The sequence below is a fragment of the Cyrtonyx montezumae genome, unplaced genomic scaffold (assembly GCF_038088225.1).
Source record: "Cyrtonyx montezumae isolate F1298 unplaced genomic scaffold, pur_monq_1.0 scaffold_3, whole genome shotgun sequence".
Classification (NCBI taxonomy): domain Eukaryota; kingdom Metazoa; phylum Chordata; class Aves; order Galliformes; family Odontophoridae; genus Cyrtonyx; species Cyrtonyx montezumae.
In genome coordinates this window covers 85,656,915-85,677,828 of record NW_027072034.1, presented here as the reverse complement: position 1 = coordinate 85,677,828, position 20,914 = coordinate 85,656,915, and the positions used below count along the sequence as shown (strand labels likewise).

At 42.8% G+C, this 20,914-nt stretch overlaps 2 protein-coding genes across 2 annotated transcripts in view; one reads left to right on the top strand and one right to left on the bottom strand.

The window, feature by feature from the left end:
• Positions 1 to 16,403, bottom strand: FBXO40 (F-box protein 40). The gene is made up of 6 exons (XM_065743291.1): positions 16,308 to 16,403; positions 13,662 to 14,251; positions 13,437 to 13,507; positions 11,348 to 11,523; positions 3,204 to 5,099; positions 1 to 348 (listed from the first exon to the last, which is right to left on the bottom strand). Exons 1-6 carry the CDS (start codon positions 16,401 to 16,403, stop codon positions 151 to 153), a joined length of 3,027 nt encoding a protein of 1,008 aa, XP_065599363.1. The 3' UTR covers positions 1 to 150.
• Positions 13,854 to 20,914, top strand: part of KPNA1 (karyopherin subunit alpha 1) — a 48,224-nt gene continuing 41,163 nt past the window's right edge. The window contains exon 1 of the mRNA XM_065742204.1: positions 13,854 to 13,947. The gene's annotated coding sequence lies outside the window, so the exon portion shown is untranslated. The remainder of the gene's footprint in view (positions 13,948 to 20,914) is intronic.

The window sequence follows — 20,914 nt, the reverse complement described above, 5'->3', positions numbered from 1 at the left end:
AAAAAAAAAAAAGATGAAGTATATTCCAAATCTGGGAAGAAAACAGTTTTGAACTTCCAAAGGACAGGTGGAAGCAACTATCTTTATACCCAAATTTCCAGCTCTTCTTAAAGGCCTTGAAGGGAGTGTGGCGGAGGGGAAGTCAGCTATTCAGACCCTGTGCTTGAAGGTGGAAACCAAAGTCTTTTGAACCTGCTGTGGAGTCTCAGACATGCCGGTCAGCAGCACAGGTTCTGTCTTGTGCTCCACTTTGTTGAAAGGGCACTTCTTCAGGTGCTCTGACATGCAGACCACATCGCTGAGCTGCCACCGGTCCACTTTGGAGAAGAGGCTGCTGAACTGCCACATCTGGGCCAAGGAAGGAGACGAAGAGAGGAATTGTGGAGGGAAAAGAACAAAATGTTAGTTAAAATAGAAGGGCTTTTTAAAAGCATACATTCCTGTAGAGCATTATGGACAGGCTAGCAAAAATCTGGTCACATAGGGCGGCATAACAAGTGTAAGCATACTCTGAATTGTTACCTACCTCATGCTGGTTTTGCATTTCTAGTCATCACCTGTCAGTTTTAATGGGAAAGTAGAGGTTATGGTACTAACCTAGAACTGGGCACAAAGAAATCTAGGATGTCTGACTGCCACTGTGCAGAAAACTACATCACATGTGTGGTGGAATCCAAGATGCCTATTGGTGCATGTGTCCAAGATAATTATAAGGCAGAATGTCTACTGGATGTCTGTATGATAGTATCTCTAAGAAACCTGACTTCCAGACCTTGCAGAGCATTTATCAGCAACTTCAAAGTAAGGAATGTAATAACACTCCCATTATTATCCCCACCCCAGAACAAGGCTGGGAAGTCTAAAGTTAAGGTTATTTCTAAAGGAGATACCAGCTTGTAAAATACAGAAATGGGCAGTTAAAATATTCTGTCTTTATTAGTAGTAATACCACATCCTTCAGTGATATACTACCGTATAGTGGTAAGACTGTAAAGAAGTCATTTTGCTGTATACCTTTTAAGTAGAATAATTTTCAGTCATAGTAGGCTTCAGCTCCCTAAAAATATATCTTCCCATGGAAGGATGGTATATGGCTGTGTTGCACTAAAAATTACCTGAGCCTGACACAGTCCTATGTAATCATAGCTGTCATAAAAAATAGACTAGAAATTCAGAATAATTACAAATTGAATGTTTTCAAGCAGAGTATATACACTAGAATCAAGATTCCTCTGTGGTCAGCGCATAAGTGGAAATTTTTCCTTCTATTGCAGGTGCCACATCCTCCAGTAAACCATGTCAGTGTCTACCTCCTGTTCAAATTTAGCTACTTCAGCTTGAAGCCACTGTACTGCATTACATAATTTCAAATGCACCACACTTAGTATTTTCTCTTAATAACGAGAAAGAAGTACTTGCCATAAATGTCCATTTGATATTATTTGTAGTTGGGGATCTTTAGGGGTCTGCTTAGAAACTAGGTCTTCAGATCAATTTTGTAAGTGTTCTTTTGATCTCTGTATTATTTCTGCCTAAACTTTTGCCTTGTCTGCTTGATCAAGCAGAAGCCTCTGATGCTATTCTTTCAAGCAGCTTTATGTTAGAGTAGCTACAAGACTATCAGCTAGAAAAATATCTGTAATAACTACTGTTTTAATTAGAACTAACAATTAACTATGTTTACACATTTCATTCTGACTGCTCAAATTGCCAATAAGGAAGATATTTTTCCACTCCACAAATAGTAGGAGGCAGCTTTACAGAAAAAGTCTTCTGATTCCCATATTGCTCTCCCAGGTGCTCACATCTCAGCAAGTTAAACATTCATGGTGATCTTGTGAACTACCGATCTGGAAAAATGATATAATCTACCTTGACTTGTGCAAAGCATTTGGTGCTGTCCTCCTTGTCTCTAAATTGGAGAGACATAGATTTGATGTACAGACATGGTGCATAAGGAATTGGCTGGATTGTCACACTCACAGTGTAGTAGTGGCCAATGGCTTCATGTCCAACTGGAGACTAGTGATGAGTGGTGTTCCACAGGGATCAATATTGGGACCAATATTAGTCATCTTTGTCAGTGACATTGTCAATACAACTGAGTGCACCCTCAGCAAGTTTGCAGATGACACCAAGCTGAGTGGTGCAGTTGACACACTGAAAGGCAGGGATGCCATCTAGAGGGACTTGGACAAGCTTGAGAGGTGGAGCCAAGCAAACCTCACGAAATTCAACAAGCCCAAGTACGAGGTCCTGCACCTGGGTTGGGACAATTGTCCAGCACAGGCTGGACAATTAATGCAGCCATGCAAAGAAAGATTTTGAGGTGTTGGTGGATGAAAAACCTAGAACGAGCTGGGCTTGCAGCCCAGAAAGCCCCAAGTATCTCATCTGCTCTCATGAGGCCCAACCTGCAGTACTGCATCCAGCTCTGGGGCCCTCAGCACAAGGACATAAACCTTTTGGAGTGACTACAGGGATGACCAGAAGGCTGGAGCACCTCTCCTACAAAGAAAGGCTGAGAGCTGGGAGTGTTCAGCCTGCAGAAGGCTCCGGGGAGACCTCTTGTGGCTTACCAGTATTGAAAGAGGGCCTACAGGAGAGCTGGGGAGAGACTCTATCAGGGAGCGTAGTGATAGGACAAGGGGTAATAGTTTTAAACTAAAAGAGGGTTGATTTATATTAAACATTAAGAAGAAATTATGTACTGTGACTATATGATTCCAAAACCCTGTGGAGTTGATTTGAATGCCTGAGCTGCTTTCACAGTCACAACTTTTTCTTTACCCTTTCAGTGTTCTGAAGCTTGACTTAGGTACAATTTACTCTGGAATAGTTTGTAAAGAATAAAACAAAAATATGAAATGCGAGCTCCTTAAAACCTTGTGTGTGACCTTTAAGTATCAGGAATTCTCAGTTCCCATTGACTAAATATGGTGCAAATGCAAACAGGTTGTCTAAGGCAAGCCTGGGTGGTGACCTGCACCTAGTCAGTAGATACCTATTCACGCCTTCCTGCCTTCACTAGATGTGCAGTACTTTAAAGCCCTGCCTTGCTCCCCAGCACACTATGTTGCACACTCACAGCCTCATGAACCTTCCCCATATCAGAGTGTTCATATGCAAAATTGATTGTTATTTTCATGTCTTATCTGGTGAGAACCCACAGTGATCTTTTCCCCATTTCTACAGTCACTTGCCTTTCTGCGAGCTTTCCATGAAGTACCACCATGGGAATATCTTTTTTTCTCCCAGACCAGCAGGACCATACCCCTCTCCTGAAGAAGAGTGGCACAGATGTCCCTCATCAGCACTGACACTTGTGATAGCTGAGATAAACTGAAGCTGTCCAGGAACCCAGCAATGTACTTGAGCACTTCCAGTGGGAGGCTGCTCAGCAAGTCCTTGGTTCTCCCTCGATCATCCACTTTGAAATTGCTCTTCCCTGATTCAGCAAGGAGGGTGTCAACCTCTGGCTTAATAGCAAATGTCTTGAGAAGCTTGCTGTAAATGACCTTGGCCTTATGTCCGTCAGGGCGGAAGTGATTTTGAACAAAAGTACATCCCAAGTAGGCCAGTGGACAGCGAACCTGGAACCATCCATCCAGACATGACTGTATGTCAGCATGCACATTCTTGAAATGGGATGCAAACTCATCCCTCCTGAAGAAATGACTGCAAGTGAATGTGAAAGCTGAACTGCTTTTATTGTGTCTTCTGGTTACACATTCAGTGTACAGCTCCACGTGGAGTTCTGGTTGACTTTTTTCATCCAGAATATCTGCTAAAACAGCATCAGAGGAGAAAGGCTCTAGAGGAAAGTTATATGTCTGTGTTGCAAAGTCCACAAAGAGTCCATCAATACCCCGTGCTTCAGAGATCTCATGGCCTTTCAGTTCTTTTTCCAGTGCACACAGCAGTGTGGCTGTCACTATATTTGTCTTAGGTAGTTCTTCTGGGTTTATTCCCAATTCTGAGGTATCTACTGACTTGTCTGAAGTAGGTATCTTGTGTGCCATTACATCTCCTAGTCGTGCTCTTTTGCCACAGTAACTAACTGGCACTTTGAAAGTATAGACAGTCTTCACTTCTTGAGCTTCCAAGTTCCCATACACAAAGTCTTTTTCTTTGGGCGTGCAAGCAGCCATTTGGCCAAAGCGAATGAGCATTCCCCCGTGATGCACGAGATACATGTTATAATCAGCTACACCGACTTCTTTCTTCAGCCTCTCCAGGACCCCTTCTTGCCAAGGAGCCAGCCCTGTCATTTCTCTGTTTGCTATGTGTTCAGGCTTCTGGTCTTTTGCCTCTTCTGTGTTATGAGGTACTTCCTTTGCCTTCTCTGCAGAGGTGGCAGCACAAGGGCCTGACGCTTTTTGCTTGGAAGCCTCTTCTGTCTTTTCTCCAGAGTTGGTTGCTGAGCCTGTTACCTGACAAGCCAAGAGTTCTTTGCTGAAAATGTTCTCCCAGGTTTTGTAGCTCCCCAGGTCCATTCCTTCCTTGTCCTTTGCCAAATTTTCACGCTCACATTGGCTGAGCTCAGGCAAATGGTTATTGCCTTCATGGGAACCACAGGCTAATCCTCCCACAGCACCTTCCTCCCCACACATGGCTTCTTCCATTAGCTCTCTCACTTCGTCCTTTTTCCTCCACTCTGGAAACAAGTCAGCCACTCTCAAATTCTTGAAAAGTATCTTCTGGTCTCTGAGTGCCAATGCTGTGTCCAGACACTCTTCACTCAAGCTCTCCTTCATAATATTCTTGTGGAGGGTTGTGTCTGAATCCACATTTGGCCAGCGATTCCACTCCATTGAGCAGCAGACAATGCTGGCTGGACATACCTGAAGGTGCTTTGCCAGCTTAAAGCGGGCCATGGAGAAAGGACATCCATAGTCTGCATTGAGGCAGGGGACATGCTCCAAGGGGCAGAGCAGCTGGTGCTCCTCTTGCTTGCACATGTGGAAGGTGGCACCACAGTGAAGGCGGCAGCTGATCACCATGCAGGAGACAGAGGTCTCGATGGGTGCGCGGCAGTGCCGACTGAAGCACCTCTCGCAGTGCCTGTGCTGCCCGGGGGGAGCTTTTGGAGTCCTGTGCTGGGTGTAGTAAAGGCAAGAATAGAAGAGTTAATGCCTGAAGGGATAGGAAGGGACGTGGACCACCAGTGCCCATGCCTATACCTGGTTTCTACAAGTCAGATGCTCACATACACTTCTGGCAGGAATTAGGCTGTGAGCCCCATGCAATTACATATCAGCACTGATCCTCACCATACGTCATGACCTGGTAGCAACATTTCGAAATATAGGCAAGATCTCAGCTCTCTTTGCTCTTAGCCCCTCTTAGCAGCCAAAGTTTGAGTGTGAGCTGTTTTCTGTCACAGTATTTACACTGATTCTGTCCATTCCATATTGCTGAAATCAAGGCTTCCACGGGCACAGAGGGAGATCTTTCCCATTTCCTCAGTACTGTTTCAGTGGGAAAGATGACAATCATTTTCCTCCTTAGGAAAATAAGCTCTTCATATCAAATAGGCCTACATATCTCATCACCCTTGCTTCGTCCCATTAAGGAGGACATGAATGATCATGAATGATCTGGTCACAACTGCTCTATATTTTTCAGTTCATCCTATATACTTAAAAGTCACTGTCAAATACTGCCCAAAACAGACTAATCTTGACGTGATCATATTTTAGATTCAGTTTATAAAAGTGTTAGTGATGCTCCAAGTGGTCAGAAAATAGGGAAAGGAGTTCTCAGGCAACAAGAACGAGAATAAACAAAACCAGTCTCTATTTCATAAATTTGGCTGCCACCAGGCAGCTCCATTAGTTTAATGTGTTGCAACCCACAGACTGGATTAAAAGAACAAGTTGAGGAAGCCAAAACAAATATCTCAGAAATTTCAACCAGCTTTATCATATAAACAGGCTAAATGTTTTCTTAAGAAAGAATGCATTTCAGTTATCACATTCCCATATCAATGTAGCATATGAATATTTCAAAATATCTCTATATTTTTCCCTTCTTCATCTTAAAAAATCTTTAATATAAAAAAGACATACAATTTTCCTGAGGTCAAAAGAGTACAAGAATATGATGTATGGTGACCCTCATGTAAAAAGTTATTACTGCTAGACTACTACTGGTTTTTTTTTTTTTTTTTTTTTTTTTGTCAAAATGAACCACTGATCTGCTTTGGTTTCATTATTGCTTTTCTTTTTTTGCTCTTTCCCAGTAGAAGCCAATTAATTTAGTTTAATTAGATGAAAATAATAAATAGCCTGCTTCCAAAAATTCTAGGTGCTCTTTGCTTCTAACATCACTACCCTTTGCAATAATTCCAGGCAATAGTTGTTACTCCTTGCTAAAAATGGGAAAACAAGTGGAATGCGATGGCAAGTAAACAGAGATGGTGATTACCAGGAGGCATGCCTTCTTTTGACATTAAAAATACAAGAACATAAGAAATGACAGTCTGGGTCAGATTGCTAGTCCATCCAGCCCAGCAGTGTTCTTCTACAATGTCTAAAATGAACAGCATTGTTCGGGGGGAATATGTGGGACCTTTTGTATTCCTTTCCCTTCACAAGCTCTCAGCTTCCACAGGAAACTGCATTGAAGACCCAGAGACTGGCTAGTCCTCATACTACTTGGAGTTACCTCTCCAGACACCTCGATCTGGCAGCAGATCACTTGGCTTGAAGAGTAGCTGCTATAGGCAGAAAGCTCCAGGCTTCTGACTTTCTGCCCTTTGCTGTAAAGGCCTGCATTTCAGCTTGTCTCAGTCTAGCGTGCATTAGTTGCTGTTAATGTTAAGGTGCATTACTTGTGCTGATAGATTCATTCTGTCCACTGCAGCTCCTAACACTGACCAAAACATGTTTAAATCCTCTCACTGAATTAAACCTCTCACTCTATTGCCCCTCCAACCTACCCAGTATACCCTCTGTGGTTCCTTCACCCAGGGACAAGCTCACAGACTGAAGTATAATGGTCGGGTACCTGTGGTTTTGTTTGCACACACAGAAAGAGCTCCAGGCAGCAGAGAAGGAAAGCCTTATTTCATAGCCACTCATTTCAAGGTTTCCTGCTTACTTTGAGAAGCACAGGGATACTGGCCACGTTGGCCCCAGCCAGATCCAGTCCCTAAATACATGTGATTTAGGATTGCATCTGCGCTGCTTTAGATTGTTCAGTGACATCTACTTTTATGTGGCTCAGAGAAGGAGGAGATGCAGATGGATTTGTTTTGCATTGGCAGCATCCTTGCTACTGTCATTCTTGTAGCATTTTGCTGCAAATATAATCTCTAAAAATAGTCCCAGCTATAACTTGCATAAGGTCAGAGGAAGGCTGGGCACATTACACTGCAATGAAAACATGACCGTATGAACAATACTTTCCACTGCAAAACTAACTCTTAGAGAGAAATAATTGATGAATAAAAACACATGAGAAGCACAGAACTTACGGCCCTCCAAAAACACAGAAAGTGCTGATTACAAATCTCCTGGAGGGAAACCTGCTTTCATGCTGCTGTATGCTGAAACCAACCATATCAGAATCACACATAGAAGAAAGCAAGTGTTCTATTTGCAAAAAATGACCACATCAGAACATTTGGACCCAGAACCCCGGTTAGTCAGATCTGTCATTGCTGGTTCAGTTTACACTATGTCTAACTTGAATATCCTGTTTGTTCACAGTAATCGTTTCTACATCTCTCTCCTAATTATTCAATCTGTGAACCTAGACAACAGAGAGAGAGAGAATTTTTCTGGTGAATTTTTCTGGGGTTTGAATGATTCCTGTATTCTGACAAGCCAGTAATCCTGAGCTCTGTATTTTAACTGATGATTCAGCTAGCTCCATCTCTTAGTTGATGATATCATTCTCAATTCACAAAATACAACAGCCTTCCAAAACATTTAACAGAAAGTTTATAAAATTTTCCCTCAGTCAGTGATACACAGCATCCAAAGACTGATGACACACTGATATGTTGAGTAATGAAGCAATGAAGCATTTCTCTAAACCTCTATACTTACTGTTTCTTTGCAACATGCAATATTTTCTGGGATAAAAAAAGAAGTCAAAGCAGAAATGCTTACTTAAATCACGTTTAAGGTACTGTGGAATGAAGGGATGCAAACTACCAACCACAGTCTGTCCGCTTTGGTAAATTTTTATTTTTAGATTGGCATGACAGCAAATCAAGTAATGTTTAAAAATACACAACTGCCTTTTAATTGCAGATACGTCTGTGTCTGAAGCAGATCTGTTCAGTTACAATAACCTACAGTTTATAAATCTACTGAAATTTATTTTCAGTAAGTGTACATTTAATTCAGTTGGAGTCAATGAACCAAAACAAAACAATTCTTTCTTATTTGGTATTTGCTGCATGTAAGTGATGGATAATGATATACTTGGACTATATACATCGTGTCTCAGCTCTTCTTGAAGAATGAAGAGTTGTCACCCATTTCAAGGAAGCAACAAAAAGGGCCACCAGTAACCCCAAACTAGCTTACTGACTGCCTCTGAGATCTGAAGAGAAATTAACACAAACAAATATTTCTAAGATTTACAACATGATACAGCAGCTCTTAAAAATCTTAGGGAAGTCTGTGTCCAGATGCTGGAGCCAAGAATGTCAAAGTTATGTATAATATTAGAACAAAAAATATTTTACAGGCATGTGAAATACGTAGGGCAGAAAACAGATATTCATTCTGTTACTCATTATGCACTGTTTATCTTGTTTCCCACATAATACATAAATCTGGAGATAAATGCAGAGTTACTAATTTCCTTGTGGCGTTTTTCAGTGCATTTACCATCTTAGTATCCAAATGGTTCACAAGTAATAATGGCCTTCTATTTGCAGTACTAGAGATGCACCTGAGGTTAAAAGAAACCAGTATTTCTATCTGACAGATGTAGAATTAGAGCATAGAAAAACAAAAACACATTGAATTAAAGATAATACATTCTGCAAACAGCACACAAAGCAAGCCTGGAGACCCTCAGGTTCTGATATCTCGCCTCCTACACAAACATGCTGGCAGAGGCAGTGGTAAAATCACATTTTCTAGGAAAATATCCAAGTCTCCTTAAACTAAAGATTTTCTTCTCTTTTTGTACAGTGCACCTCCACAGTCACAAAAACCTTCAGCAAGAAGTCAAGCTTGTGTCTCCAGTCACTGCACAGATATATTTACTTCTATGAGCAAAGAAAGAAAACACTGTGACACTGGAAATGGTAACATTCTGCATTTTTACATCATTTCTGGGAATCTAACCTTCCTAGTGTCCTCTCCTTTGCTACAAAATAAAAAGCAAATCTAAGAATGTCACCATCAGGAGTCACAGTGATCCCAAAGTGAATTATGCCCCACATCTTTGCACACAGATCACTGTCCTGCCATGCACAGTTGCTCTGCGATGGCCATTCAACCTGATCTCATAGGCATATTGTGGAACTTGGCAGTGAGCACAGCACGACTCAGGGTAGGTGCAAAACGAGAGCAAAAGGTGTGGGTGAAATCTTCATCTGTAACAGTAATAAACTACAGTCAAGCATTTGCAAGGCACTGTTTCTTTGAGGCTTAGCCCTTGAACAAGTTCATAGGGATTTTATAGGGGCACTCTGATGCCAGGGCAAGGCTTCACCTTCTAGGGAAGCTCAAATCCCTGGTATAAGAAGAGGGAAAAGTTTTTCCATGAGACATCTGCCTTGTTAAGTAAGCCCAAAGATGGAAGGACAAGACTGTAGCAATCAGGGAGCTGTTCCCTGTATTTTTCAGCTGGGGACCAGCTAGCTGAGGATGTGATGTCCCATGGCAATAAATACTGGTTTGAAGTTGCAGAATTGGCTGGAATTGATTTATACCTAAAAAATATACTTTAAAACGATAGGGGTGGAGTAGGTCCCTAGAGTAGTGCATTGAAGTAGTGCAGGGCACAGACTTCAATGCCCTGCTTATCATTCATATCGTGTGTGCAGTTCAAGTGCCCACAACAGTCCACCAGGATCTCTTCAGCTCCCAAAATCTGATGTGAAGGACCATGGAGTTAAAGAGAAGCTGTTGCTATATTAGCATCACCAGGCCTCCCTTCTGGTAAATCACAGTGGAGAGGTACAGACACTTGCACGTGCCATTTCCACACAGCCAAATGCACCAGTGCTGCTGTAGGAGGAGCAGGGGAGGGCTCAGAGCACCGAGGCACTATTGACAAAAACCCCACACAGCACTCACCTGTAAGAGCAATATTCCTCACTCTTCTTTACTTGCAACAACGTAGTCACAACTCATATGAGATAAACCTACCCTAAAATGGTTTATGCTGATGTGGTCTCATGGGCTTGGGTCAGCAGCAGGAGTTGGGAAGTGAAATGGGAGATAGGAAGTCTGTGACAGGCATCTGCTCTGCAGCACACGACAAAGTTCCTGTGCTGTCCTTCGGAGAGACACAGTTAGGCAAACTGTCACTGTGCATCAGTGCATCTGTACCTGGCAAAAGGGGCCTACTAAGTTCAAGGCCTGCTTTAAAATAACAGGTTTCAATTTAGTTGCAGTTTGGGGGAAAAAGGTATGGTCTGAACTGCTTTGTTTTGTTTTGTTTTGTTTTATCTTGGGCTCAGGTTGTGTTTTATTCCTTGACAATGATTTCATTAATATACTTCCATGAAAACTTCTTAAGACAAGAGACAGTCAAGTGAATGGGCTTAAGCAAAACAAAAGAAACTCAGCCAAAGCTAGATGCCCAGTACAAAGAATTTCAGTGCTCTTGGTCTAAGGCTTATAAAAAGAAAAGCAAGAAGATCTGTGAAAAATTGCTAAGCAGCCATAACTCTAAAAGGTGGGGTAGTACCTGTAACACTTGTAAGTTCTCACTCATAATCTTATTATTTAGTCTGGACTAAAAGCACATGGTTTGCAGTCTGAATCTACAAACTCACTGGATTTGAAGTCTTAGCATTTTTGAGATTCTTGAAAATTGCAAAAATTGAATTTTTGTTTCATCATCTGTCCTGCTACTGAAGTTCCCATTGAAGAGTCAGCATCTTAGCTTTTTAAAATCCCACACACAGTGCTGCAAACCACGAGCATATTATGGAGCACTTTTCTTTGTAGAGTAGCCTGTCACAGAAGTGTTATCAGCCCCCTCTGTTCTAGGGTGCCACTTAAGACATCTTGTGCCTGATTTTTCTATTTCATCCTAATTATTAAGATTCTTCTGAAGACATCTTTGTTTTCAGAGCTTAATACAGTAACCACTGCATTGCATAAGGTTTCACCAATAAACACTGCAACTCTATTTACAGACTTACCTTAATCATTGAGTCCCTGAGTTTGTACCAAACACTTGCTCTCTTGGTTTTGCTCAGCTGGGTTGAAATGAGGTGGGTAAGGGCTAACTGGAAGCAAAGAAAGAGGAGAGGATGGGAGGAGACAGAGCAAGCACAAGTTGAAACATCAAGTAGTTTTGGGATGTTAAAAATAAAACCTGTGCATGTGACTGGGCAGCTCAGCTTTCAGAGCTGTATTTGTTAACACTGTCACTACTGGAGGGATACTTACTGGAGAGGATGCGAGAGAGAGGACTGACTGTGTTCGCTGCCCTGGGCATTAAGAAGAAAATAATAGAGTGTTTCCCAGAGCCCTGTGTCAGTTTCCTGCCACTCTCATCCTTTACGTCTCAACTCCTCCTGGTGTTCATATCAACCTGTGGTTTCTGCTGTTCTAGCCATCTCTGCATCCCCTGCTGTCACTGTCTTCTGAGTGGTAGGTGCAAACAGCGATGATGGATTCATCATCCATAGATGGCGAGGACAGAGTTGCTGAGCCAGCATCCCTCCTTCTTTCCCTCTTGTTGCTGAAGAATCACTGCTTCTCCCCAGCAGGACAACACCTTCTTTCTGTGGTGGTAGTTCCAAGATCCTAAATTGCAAAAAGTGTCTTTGCTTTGCCTTATCTTTCTTCGTTCCTATCTGTGAGACCCTGGTAGCTCTGTGAGTTTGAAACAGTGCAGGCAACTGTGTTTTCATTTTTAGGCTGAACGAAATGTCAGTAGGTGACAACCAAAGCTCACTTGTGCCAATTGTGATTTAGTAGTGCTAAATATGGTTAGCAGTCTGGCTCCATGTCCTTTTTTTAGAACTGGCTGTGTTATTGTGGTACCATTTTGTATCATCCCACTGCACTAGGTAAAAAATGGGGCCAGCAAGAATATGTGTGAACCCATATTTCACTCAATCATGACATTACCACTGGTAATGTCACCTTACACTGACACCCTTCACCCTCCAGTTCACAGCCATTCTTCAGCCTTTACCCATGGAAACTTCTTCAGTGTTGTCACTGACTTCTTAGACTGTGCTTAAAAACCATACTGCCTGCCTGCTTCATTTTTATGTGAAACTGATTGTCAAAATTCTGTACTAATCGGTTTAGGAATAAACTCCAGACAATTTAACCCCAAGTACTAATATTAAGTACTTCAGAAGCAGGTGCTGCCAGAAATGAAGCCACCCTCTATCTTAATTTTACCAATGAAGGTGACAGGAACCAGGAACTCTTTTTTTTTTTTTTTTTTTACCTGCAGCACACTACTGTATTAGAGTAGCTGCATCTGAATTTATACTTTCAGCAAAAACAGGAGAACCTGCAGATCTCCAGAAATCCTGCTGCAGTACAGATGTGCTTTTAATAGGATGCAAGAAATGGGACATCTCTGAAAGGAATGAGCAACTTATTTTGCGATGCAGATGCTACGGGAGAAAACTGTTACCTCTATGTTTTATTCTCTCTTATCTCAATTCTACGGGTAGACATTCCATGCTATATAAAATTCCTATGAAATATATCTATCACTATGATATGCTAAGTACATATTCATGTAAATACATACGTGCATATACATGTTATATGTTTTTCAATACATGTATTTATTGCTATGGGAAAACTGGACCAGATCTGGTAACCCAGAAGTGAGTCTGCTGCTAAATGCTACCAGCCCCTATCAGTGGCCATTGCATTTGCAGTAGGTACAAACACAAATACGCACATACATCACGTATGTGCATATATACATGGACAGCCACACAGGTAAGAGCCAGTCACACGAGGCATGGACTCAAATACCATCCCTCTGGCTGAGCAGGATGGAAGGTCACTAGCAAACACACCTATAGATATACAACCCCACACACTTGGCTCCAGCGTCCCTAGCATTCAGTCCTGAACATCCGAGCCCTGGGGCTTCAGTCCCCACAGCTGTGGGCACAGACTATGCCGCAGTCATAGCCTGAGTTGGTCAGGACTTTGCAATCCCAAACGACTTCACTTCCACACAATCATAACACAGAACCACAGATTATCCCAAGTAGGAAGGAACACACAAGCACCGTCGAGTCCAACTTCCACACAGCACCAGCTGGAATTCAGAATGATGCCTGAAAGCATCGAACTCCAGCAGCTTGTGGCCGGGCCTGTTCCAAGAGGACAAGACACAGCAACATGCTGCGAAGGCACCCCTTCCTGCTGCTGTGCCTCTCGGTATACCCGTATCGCATAACCTAAATAACACACCGACGCGTGCCGCCGCCGTACTACGACTCCCGGCATGCCATGCAGACGACTTACGCGCTCGTCTGCGGCTGCGCGGGCCCGCGGCTCTCGCGCGCTGCATGCCGGGAGCGGGAGTCCTTCCCGGTGTGGATGTTGCCGCCGCCCGGCTGGGCGCGTTCCGGCGGACCGGAAGGGCTCCCCTTCCCACAGGGCGCAGCGCTCGGGCCGGAAGTGACGCATCCCGCCGGGCGCAGGCGCACTGCCGCCGGCAGCCAGCGCTGGGCAGACGGGGAGGCAGGGAGCGGCGCTCGCGCGCCTCGGGCCCGAGAGGAGACAGCGCGGGGCAGGGCCGAGGCCGCAGGTACGGGGGGAAGGAGTCGCCGCCGGGGGGGCGCGCCCTGCCGAGCCGCCGGAAGGAGGGCAGCGGCAGCCGGGGGCTGAGCGGGGCCGCGCTTGGGAGCGCCGCGGCCCGGGCGGCGGCGTGCGGCCGGAGCCGTCGGCACGAGGCGGGCGGCGGCCCCGGCGGGAGGGTCGGGCCTACGGCCGCGGCCTCGGACGGAGCCGCCGGGCGGCAGCGGGGCGGAGTCCCGGGAAGCGGGCGTGCGGCGGCCTTCCCGCGTGGCCGGCGGAGCACTGGGCTGTGAGTGCGTAGCGGCCGCGTTGAGCTGCGGGAAGGCGAGCTGGGAGGTGCGGTGGGGGGACCACGCTGTGCGGGGAGGCGGGGCCCGGTGTGAGCGGCCGGGAAACTTCCCCGCGTGTCTTTAATCCCGCCCGTTATCGCGGTGGCGGTCTCTTGCTAGGCTGGCGAAAACTTGCTGCTTGCTGTAAACGTAGTCTCGCCTTCTTAAGTTATTCCAGCTGTAGTGCCAGCTCTTTGCTTTCTTGCGTGCGGGGAAGGCTCGTGCTGTGGGCACCCGGCGGTCTTACAGCCGGCAGGAACTCGCCCCATTCATAGTGTTTGCGTTTGTTCCCTCCTACTGAAACACATGTGAGGATGGTTTTAAGCTTTGCCTCTTGAGGGCGTTTAACGAAAACTGAAACTCCAGACTGAGAGAGATGTCGTGAGCCGTGGAAATAGTGAGCTGCTGCTTGTACAGAGCTCCCAAACGGTTGTCTTTAGCGGTCTCTTTATTCCATTTTACCGTAGCTTCTGTTTCTCTGGAGTTTTTGTTCTCTGGAATATGTTCTACTCTTAAGTGCTTACCGGTAATGACAAACTTCAGAAGTTTGGGTATGTCTGTGGGCTATCCAGAGATGGGATTGCAACGTTATAGCTAGAAGCCAGGTGTATGCAAGCTATCTTGTTTATACTTGGAGATGTAGCAATTAATAGTTTGACTCAAACTAATCTTTGCTGTGTCTTTCTTTATTATGTTGCTCTCCCTGTTAATTTACCCGATCACACTGATAGGAACTAGCCAGTTCAAAGCAAGTTTATTTCAGATTGAACTACACTTGCACCTTTTAATTACATAGAGACATGCCCATAAGCACAGAGAAAATTAGGACTAGCTTGAGAGTTGGCAACGTATCGTGATGTGGAAAGTTTTCCTCAAAGTGGGGACCTGTGGTTTGTTTATTTTTCCATAAAGATCTGGTGATCATTCAGCTCAAGGGAACATGACTGTTGCTGGGACTATAACATTCCCCCCCTCTCCCAGGCTTCTGAACAGTTCCTTTGTCATCTCTGATCCCTAATTGCAATTCTGTGCCAGGATGTTCCTTTTTGCCATCAGCGTGCCATCCATTGTCTTTTTCTGACGTTGTGCCTTCTGTGTTGATGTGGTCAGACTTGGCCTGCCCAGGTGGTCCTGTGCATTTTGCTCAGAGCTGCTTTACTGGGGAATTCACAGTCCAGAAAGGAAGAGGCAGCATTGGCCCATATCGGCAGTGCTTTCCATAGGCACTTTTTAAACGGGAATTATTACAGGTTTCTGTTGGTGTGACGGTTTCTGAAAGACTTCAGTTGTAAATGTTTATTTAACCATATTGACAGTCTTTTTACAACTTCAGTGCTTCAGCACAATGCTACAGGGCTTTTTTTTTCTTCCTTTTTTTCCCTCCACTTGAGTAAAATGAAGTGAACAGAACGGTATTTTTATTTTAGACTGTTTGCATCTGGCAGGCTTGCTTTGATATCTGTTTGTCTCTTCGTGAAACTAGAATTTTTAACTGTTCTATGAGTTCTTGGGGGGAAGCTGGGCTTAACTCTTGTCCTTAAGAGGAAACAATACCTTTAAAGGCAACTGTCAAGAAGATAGGTTGGGAAATAGAAGTTTGTGGCAGGAAATGTGAGGTTAATGCAGCCAAAACAGCACCCCCAGAAAAAATAAAAATCACATGTATGTGAAAAAGCATGAAACATGGCAGATAAAATTAAAAATAAGTGGTGTGAGCCGTGGTTATTGGTTCTAATTTAAGTTAGAAACTCAAGCAAAAATGAAACAGCAGCAGCAAGTAGGTAAACTTAATCAAATTCATTAAATACTTCTGGTGGCCAAAGAGAATAGGAGGAGCCTGGTAGGCTAGGATCTAGTCAAGATAGTGAAGGAATTATGCACTTCGTTAAGTGTTTTGACATTTTTGAAATATCTAAACCCTACACAGGAGGTTCTGGAACAATGTAATAGATAAATGAGCCACATGGGTTGCGGTGAAAGTAATGCCCCCTATTTATTTGCATAGAAACTACAACAGATGCAGACAGTACAGTAACATTACTTGGTAGAGTGAATTCTCAGCTACAAAATACTGTTTTTCAACATAGTCGTCACCATTGGCTGTGTGTTTTTGCCAGGGATGAACAAGAGCCTGCATGTCACGCTTGTCAAAATCTGTACCAGTGGAGGTGAACTGCTGTAACCACTGCTGAAGTGCACCACCCACTGCCTCGCTGTGCACACATCTACTGTCAGTGAGTGACACTTTTTCCTTACAGAAAATGCAGTGACACACCTTTGCTTCATATGCACTTCCATCCAGATGCCATTTAGTCAGACTGCCCCTCTGCTGCCGACTGTTGCACAGCTACAACATGTAAGAGAGTACTGGTGGGAAGATTGAGCCTCTACTGCCATACCACCACCAGCTGGCTCTAATGTTGCAAACCAGCATAATAAAAGAGGAGGCATTTTTGGAGAAGTTCTAGTAGAAAGGCCAGAGCATGAGTCTGGAGGCTGAACTGATAAGAAAATTATCCAGCTTCATACTGAGGAGCTAAGTAGAATAGAAGTCCTGTTTAAATAATGATAATGGGAAAGAAAAAGCCAGTGTAAATTTCAGATAAGTGGTGCTGATATGAAAGCCATTTCTTTTTTCTGCTGTTAAAAACAAAAACCAAGAAAACCACCACACCAAAAAGAATCTCCAAAATGTCCGTAATCTGTTGCAATTTGGAGTCTGTTATGTGAGTATTGGATTAAACTGCTCTATCTTATATCTGGGCATAAATGTGGGGGTTGTGGGATACAGAATGGAAGCAGCGGGATTTGAAGCCTACAGAAATATCAGTGCTTCTGAACTATTTTGAAGAGGGTAGAGGAACTCTGTGAGACCAGCAAAGATAAACAAAACTCTTGATGGAAACCTCAGGTAGATATAGAACCTGTGGAACAGAAGGACTGGAAGTCGTGTTATGCAACCTCGTGAATGTCTTGAACTCTATTAGGCATTGTGCAGATTTAATAATCCATTATGAGGAGAAAGAATAGAGCATAAAGCAGATGATGAACAGTATATTACGCTTCGCCAGAAATTTCAGCTCGAAAAAGAATGTTACGAGGAGGATGAGGTGGTGTGTGAAAGTGTGGTAGGAAGTAGAGTTGGATCAGACGTAGCATTTCCATTTCAGTTTATCCATTTGTGTAATGCAGGAGTGAATGGAGTTCGGTGACACAGAAGCAGTTTTCAATTGGGATAACAGTGCTTTCTTGAAGCATAATGCATGCTCAGTGTTGTGAAGAGACAGAACCTAAAAACATTAGAACAGAAAGAATGGGATTGTGTTCCTGAGTGTTTGTGAAGGCTAACATGCTCTGAGTTTTGAGAGTATGCTGTAAGACTTAGAATGTAGCTAGTCACAAACGGCTTTCCTTATTGCCTAGAATAATAGTTTTTTTTTTCCTTGTTTTTATTTCGTAGCTTGGGTCACCCACCAGGCTCAGCTAGGAAGGTTTGTCTGTTCTGTGAGATTTTAACCAGTTTGACACGCAGATTTATTTTGTTCTATTTTGTGGTCTGGTTTTGAAGTCGAGATTATATGTGAGATGCTGACTTTGGAATCAAATGTCCTGTGGCTAAACATCCCAAATATATTTATGTCAAAGAAGGCATGGTAAGCTTACTAAATCTAGTGCTGAGCTTACACTTGACAGAAACTTCACCTGTTGATGCGTGAAAACGTCATTTTGGTTAACAAAGCCACCTTTTGGTTGCAAACAAACCACACATTTTAAGAAATGTCAGCTAATGTGTTGTGATTAAATTGTTCTTTTTTTTTTAATTATAGGAGTCATGATTGCATCTTAAAAGATGCAGGATTCCTTTGAAGCTTATGTGTGATCATATGTTTAACTGTCAATATGTTTTTATTTTTGTTCATCTAAAAGGAGAAGAGGTGTTTCTGTGAATGTACTGTTTGCTGGGTTTGTGAGTAGTTGGTGGAAGGGATGCTAGGTGCCAAGGGTGCAAGGCAGAGCCTGTGTTGTCAAGCTCTGAAGTTCTGGGGGGTTTGACTTTTCAGCTTTCTGTGGCTGATATATTAATACTGTGCAACTCTTCCAGGTGCCGGTGTCTGAAGCTAGGATAGAGCCTGCAGAATTTGGACTCACTGTTACTTTGTGCTGTTGAAGTCCAATTACCTGGAAGAGCTTTAGGCACATTTCATACCTCTCATAATGCTGAATCACAGCAAACAATACATTTGTTGAAGACATCAAGGAGATGAGATGTTTCATTTCAGTGTCTTTAGTCATTCACAACTCCATGTAGAAGTTGCTTTAAGCAATGAAATTAAATTAATTTAGTCTATTCTGCTTTTAAAATATGTGAAATTTCCTATCCCCATGAATTGGAATGCTTGAAAGGTCCACACTTGTTCTCTAGCAAAGAATTTTCAGGCCACACAGGAATTATTAGGCCGACTTTTTCTGACTGATGATGACTGTCAAGTGTTACAGGTGACTTGTTTTTTCAGATGGCCCAGTTTTTAGGTATAACTTTATGGAAAATATCCCATAGGTCAGCTTGTTCTGTAAGTGCAGGTAGGATGTAATCTTAATCAAAATAAAAAGGAATCTCTTATCTTCAAGAAAAATGTTTCATTTTAGTTAGGCCCATAGGAATAATCATTTTGCTTATTTCATGTAGAAGGGCATATTAGCGTGAAGTTTTTTTTTAGGGTAGTATAATCCTGTGTGTTTAAAAATTTAATTCCCCATCAGTAGTTCCTTTGTTTTGTAGCCTGTGGGAACTGTTTGGTTTCAAGTTAATTGTGGACTATGGGGTTACAGAAATCAGTGTTCATTTAAACAGATTTGTTTGGACTGCAATGACTTTGTACGCAGTAGAGGAATTCTGTGTTTGTAATTCAGTTCAGAAAGGCTCTGTTAATGAATTGTGGACTTTTTAAAACTTCTAAGTTCTCCTGACTTTGAGAATCAATGTTTGTGCTGTCTTGCTCTAGCTTTCTGGAACTTTGAAAGCTGTATCTGCTTTATCATCAAGTCAAAATAGAACAACAAAAAAAAAAAGTCAAATATTGTAATGGTAGTAAATGTATTGTGAAATACTGGATATAGTGTGTGTCTGTATTTTATTTTTTATTAGCACTTCTGTTATATTAAAAAAGCAGACAATATGGAGCATTTTAATTAGTTAGTAATCTGATGTTCCATATTGCACATATTGTATATCTTCTCAGGCCTTGCATCCTTAATTATCTGAAAGTTTAAGATTGTCCTTATTTTGGGTAAGCAGCAGCCCAGCTTGCTGAATGCCTGAAGAGGTAAAATACATCACATTTGCTATTGACAAAGTTAGCTATCTTACAGGTTTATAAGCTAGGACAGAAGCAGTAGTGAATGAAGGCCTGGTCATGGAAAGAAATTCATAGGTGTGCAGTAAAGCAGCTCTGAAAGGTATGGAGACATGCAGCAATTCCCTGAAGAAATCTCTGTGCTACTTCAGTTTTTTGAAGTTGTCTGTTCCCTGCATGCTTAACTACAAATGTTACGTTCTGTTACATTACAGGAGCTTCAAACCTTCTCTGAAGATGTTTCCTCTGCTTCTCTCTATTGTTCCTCTGTGATATCTGCTGGAACATGTGTCCCTGCTGTTCTGCAGGAGCTGAGCTTGTCCTTCTGTACAGTCAGCTGCTCTCCTGTCTGCCACTGCAGCTTTCCAGAGCCACAGAAAATTCAGTTCACATGAGCATTTCACTCCTGTGTTGGGGCTAGGTTTTGAAGTACCACCAGCAAAACTTATTTTGCAGGTCTTTACAAATACTGTTCATTTTATAGTACCTCAGACTTGTTTTGCAATTCCATTTTATAGCTGGAGAAAGTTAAGCTAAGGCTTTAGAATTTGACCATGTAGTGCTTGCAGAATAGCTTTTTGTGGCTTAGTTAAATATCCTTTCATCCTCTACATGTCCTGAGATTTAAAAGAGCCTGAGGATTTTGGAAATTAGAGGCACCCTTGTCCCTTGAATAATACCTATGTTTTTAATGATGAGCGTTGGTTCCCACAGATCTCTGGGTTCCAGCCTACCTTGTCAAATAATTTTGCAGAAGAAGTAGATAGAACCTCAGCAGAATGTCTGAAAATCTGACTCAACCAGACAAACAACAGATGTGGCAGTGACATGTCATTCTGCTGATTTTCTGTATTTTTTTCCTCAGTTAAGTCTGTGAGTAGTGCAGGGACTTGATGGTTGTTTTTTCACCTCTATTGCCTAGAAAGAATGGCCATTTTCAGGAAAACAGCATTAATCCTTTGCTGATATTTGTATCAGTGTATCTATATATTCAGGGTTTTACTATGTAGACTATACCTGTCTGTGCTGTAAAGTTGTCTGTCATTTACAAGAACGCTGTCATTTCCAGTTTTCTCTGTCTTGATCAGCAAGCAGAAATGCAGTACTTCTCTCCTAAAAATATTTCCACAATATTGAAGCGCTGTTAGGATCTCGAACCTATTGCCTTGGAACTGGCAAAAACGAAAATAGAAAGCCCTTCCAAAAATCAGTGCTTCATAGCTAAAACGATGTAGGTGGCCAAAATGCTGGACTACTGTTGATGAGCACAACAGATAATCAAATGCTGCTTTCA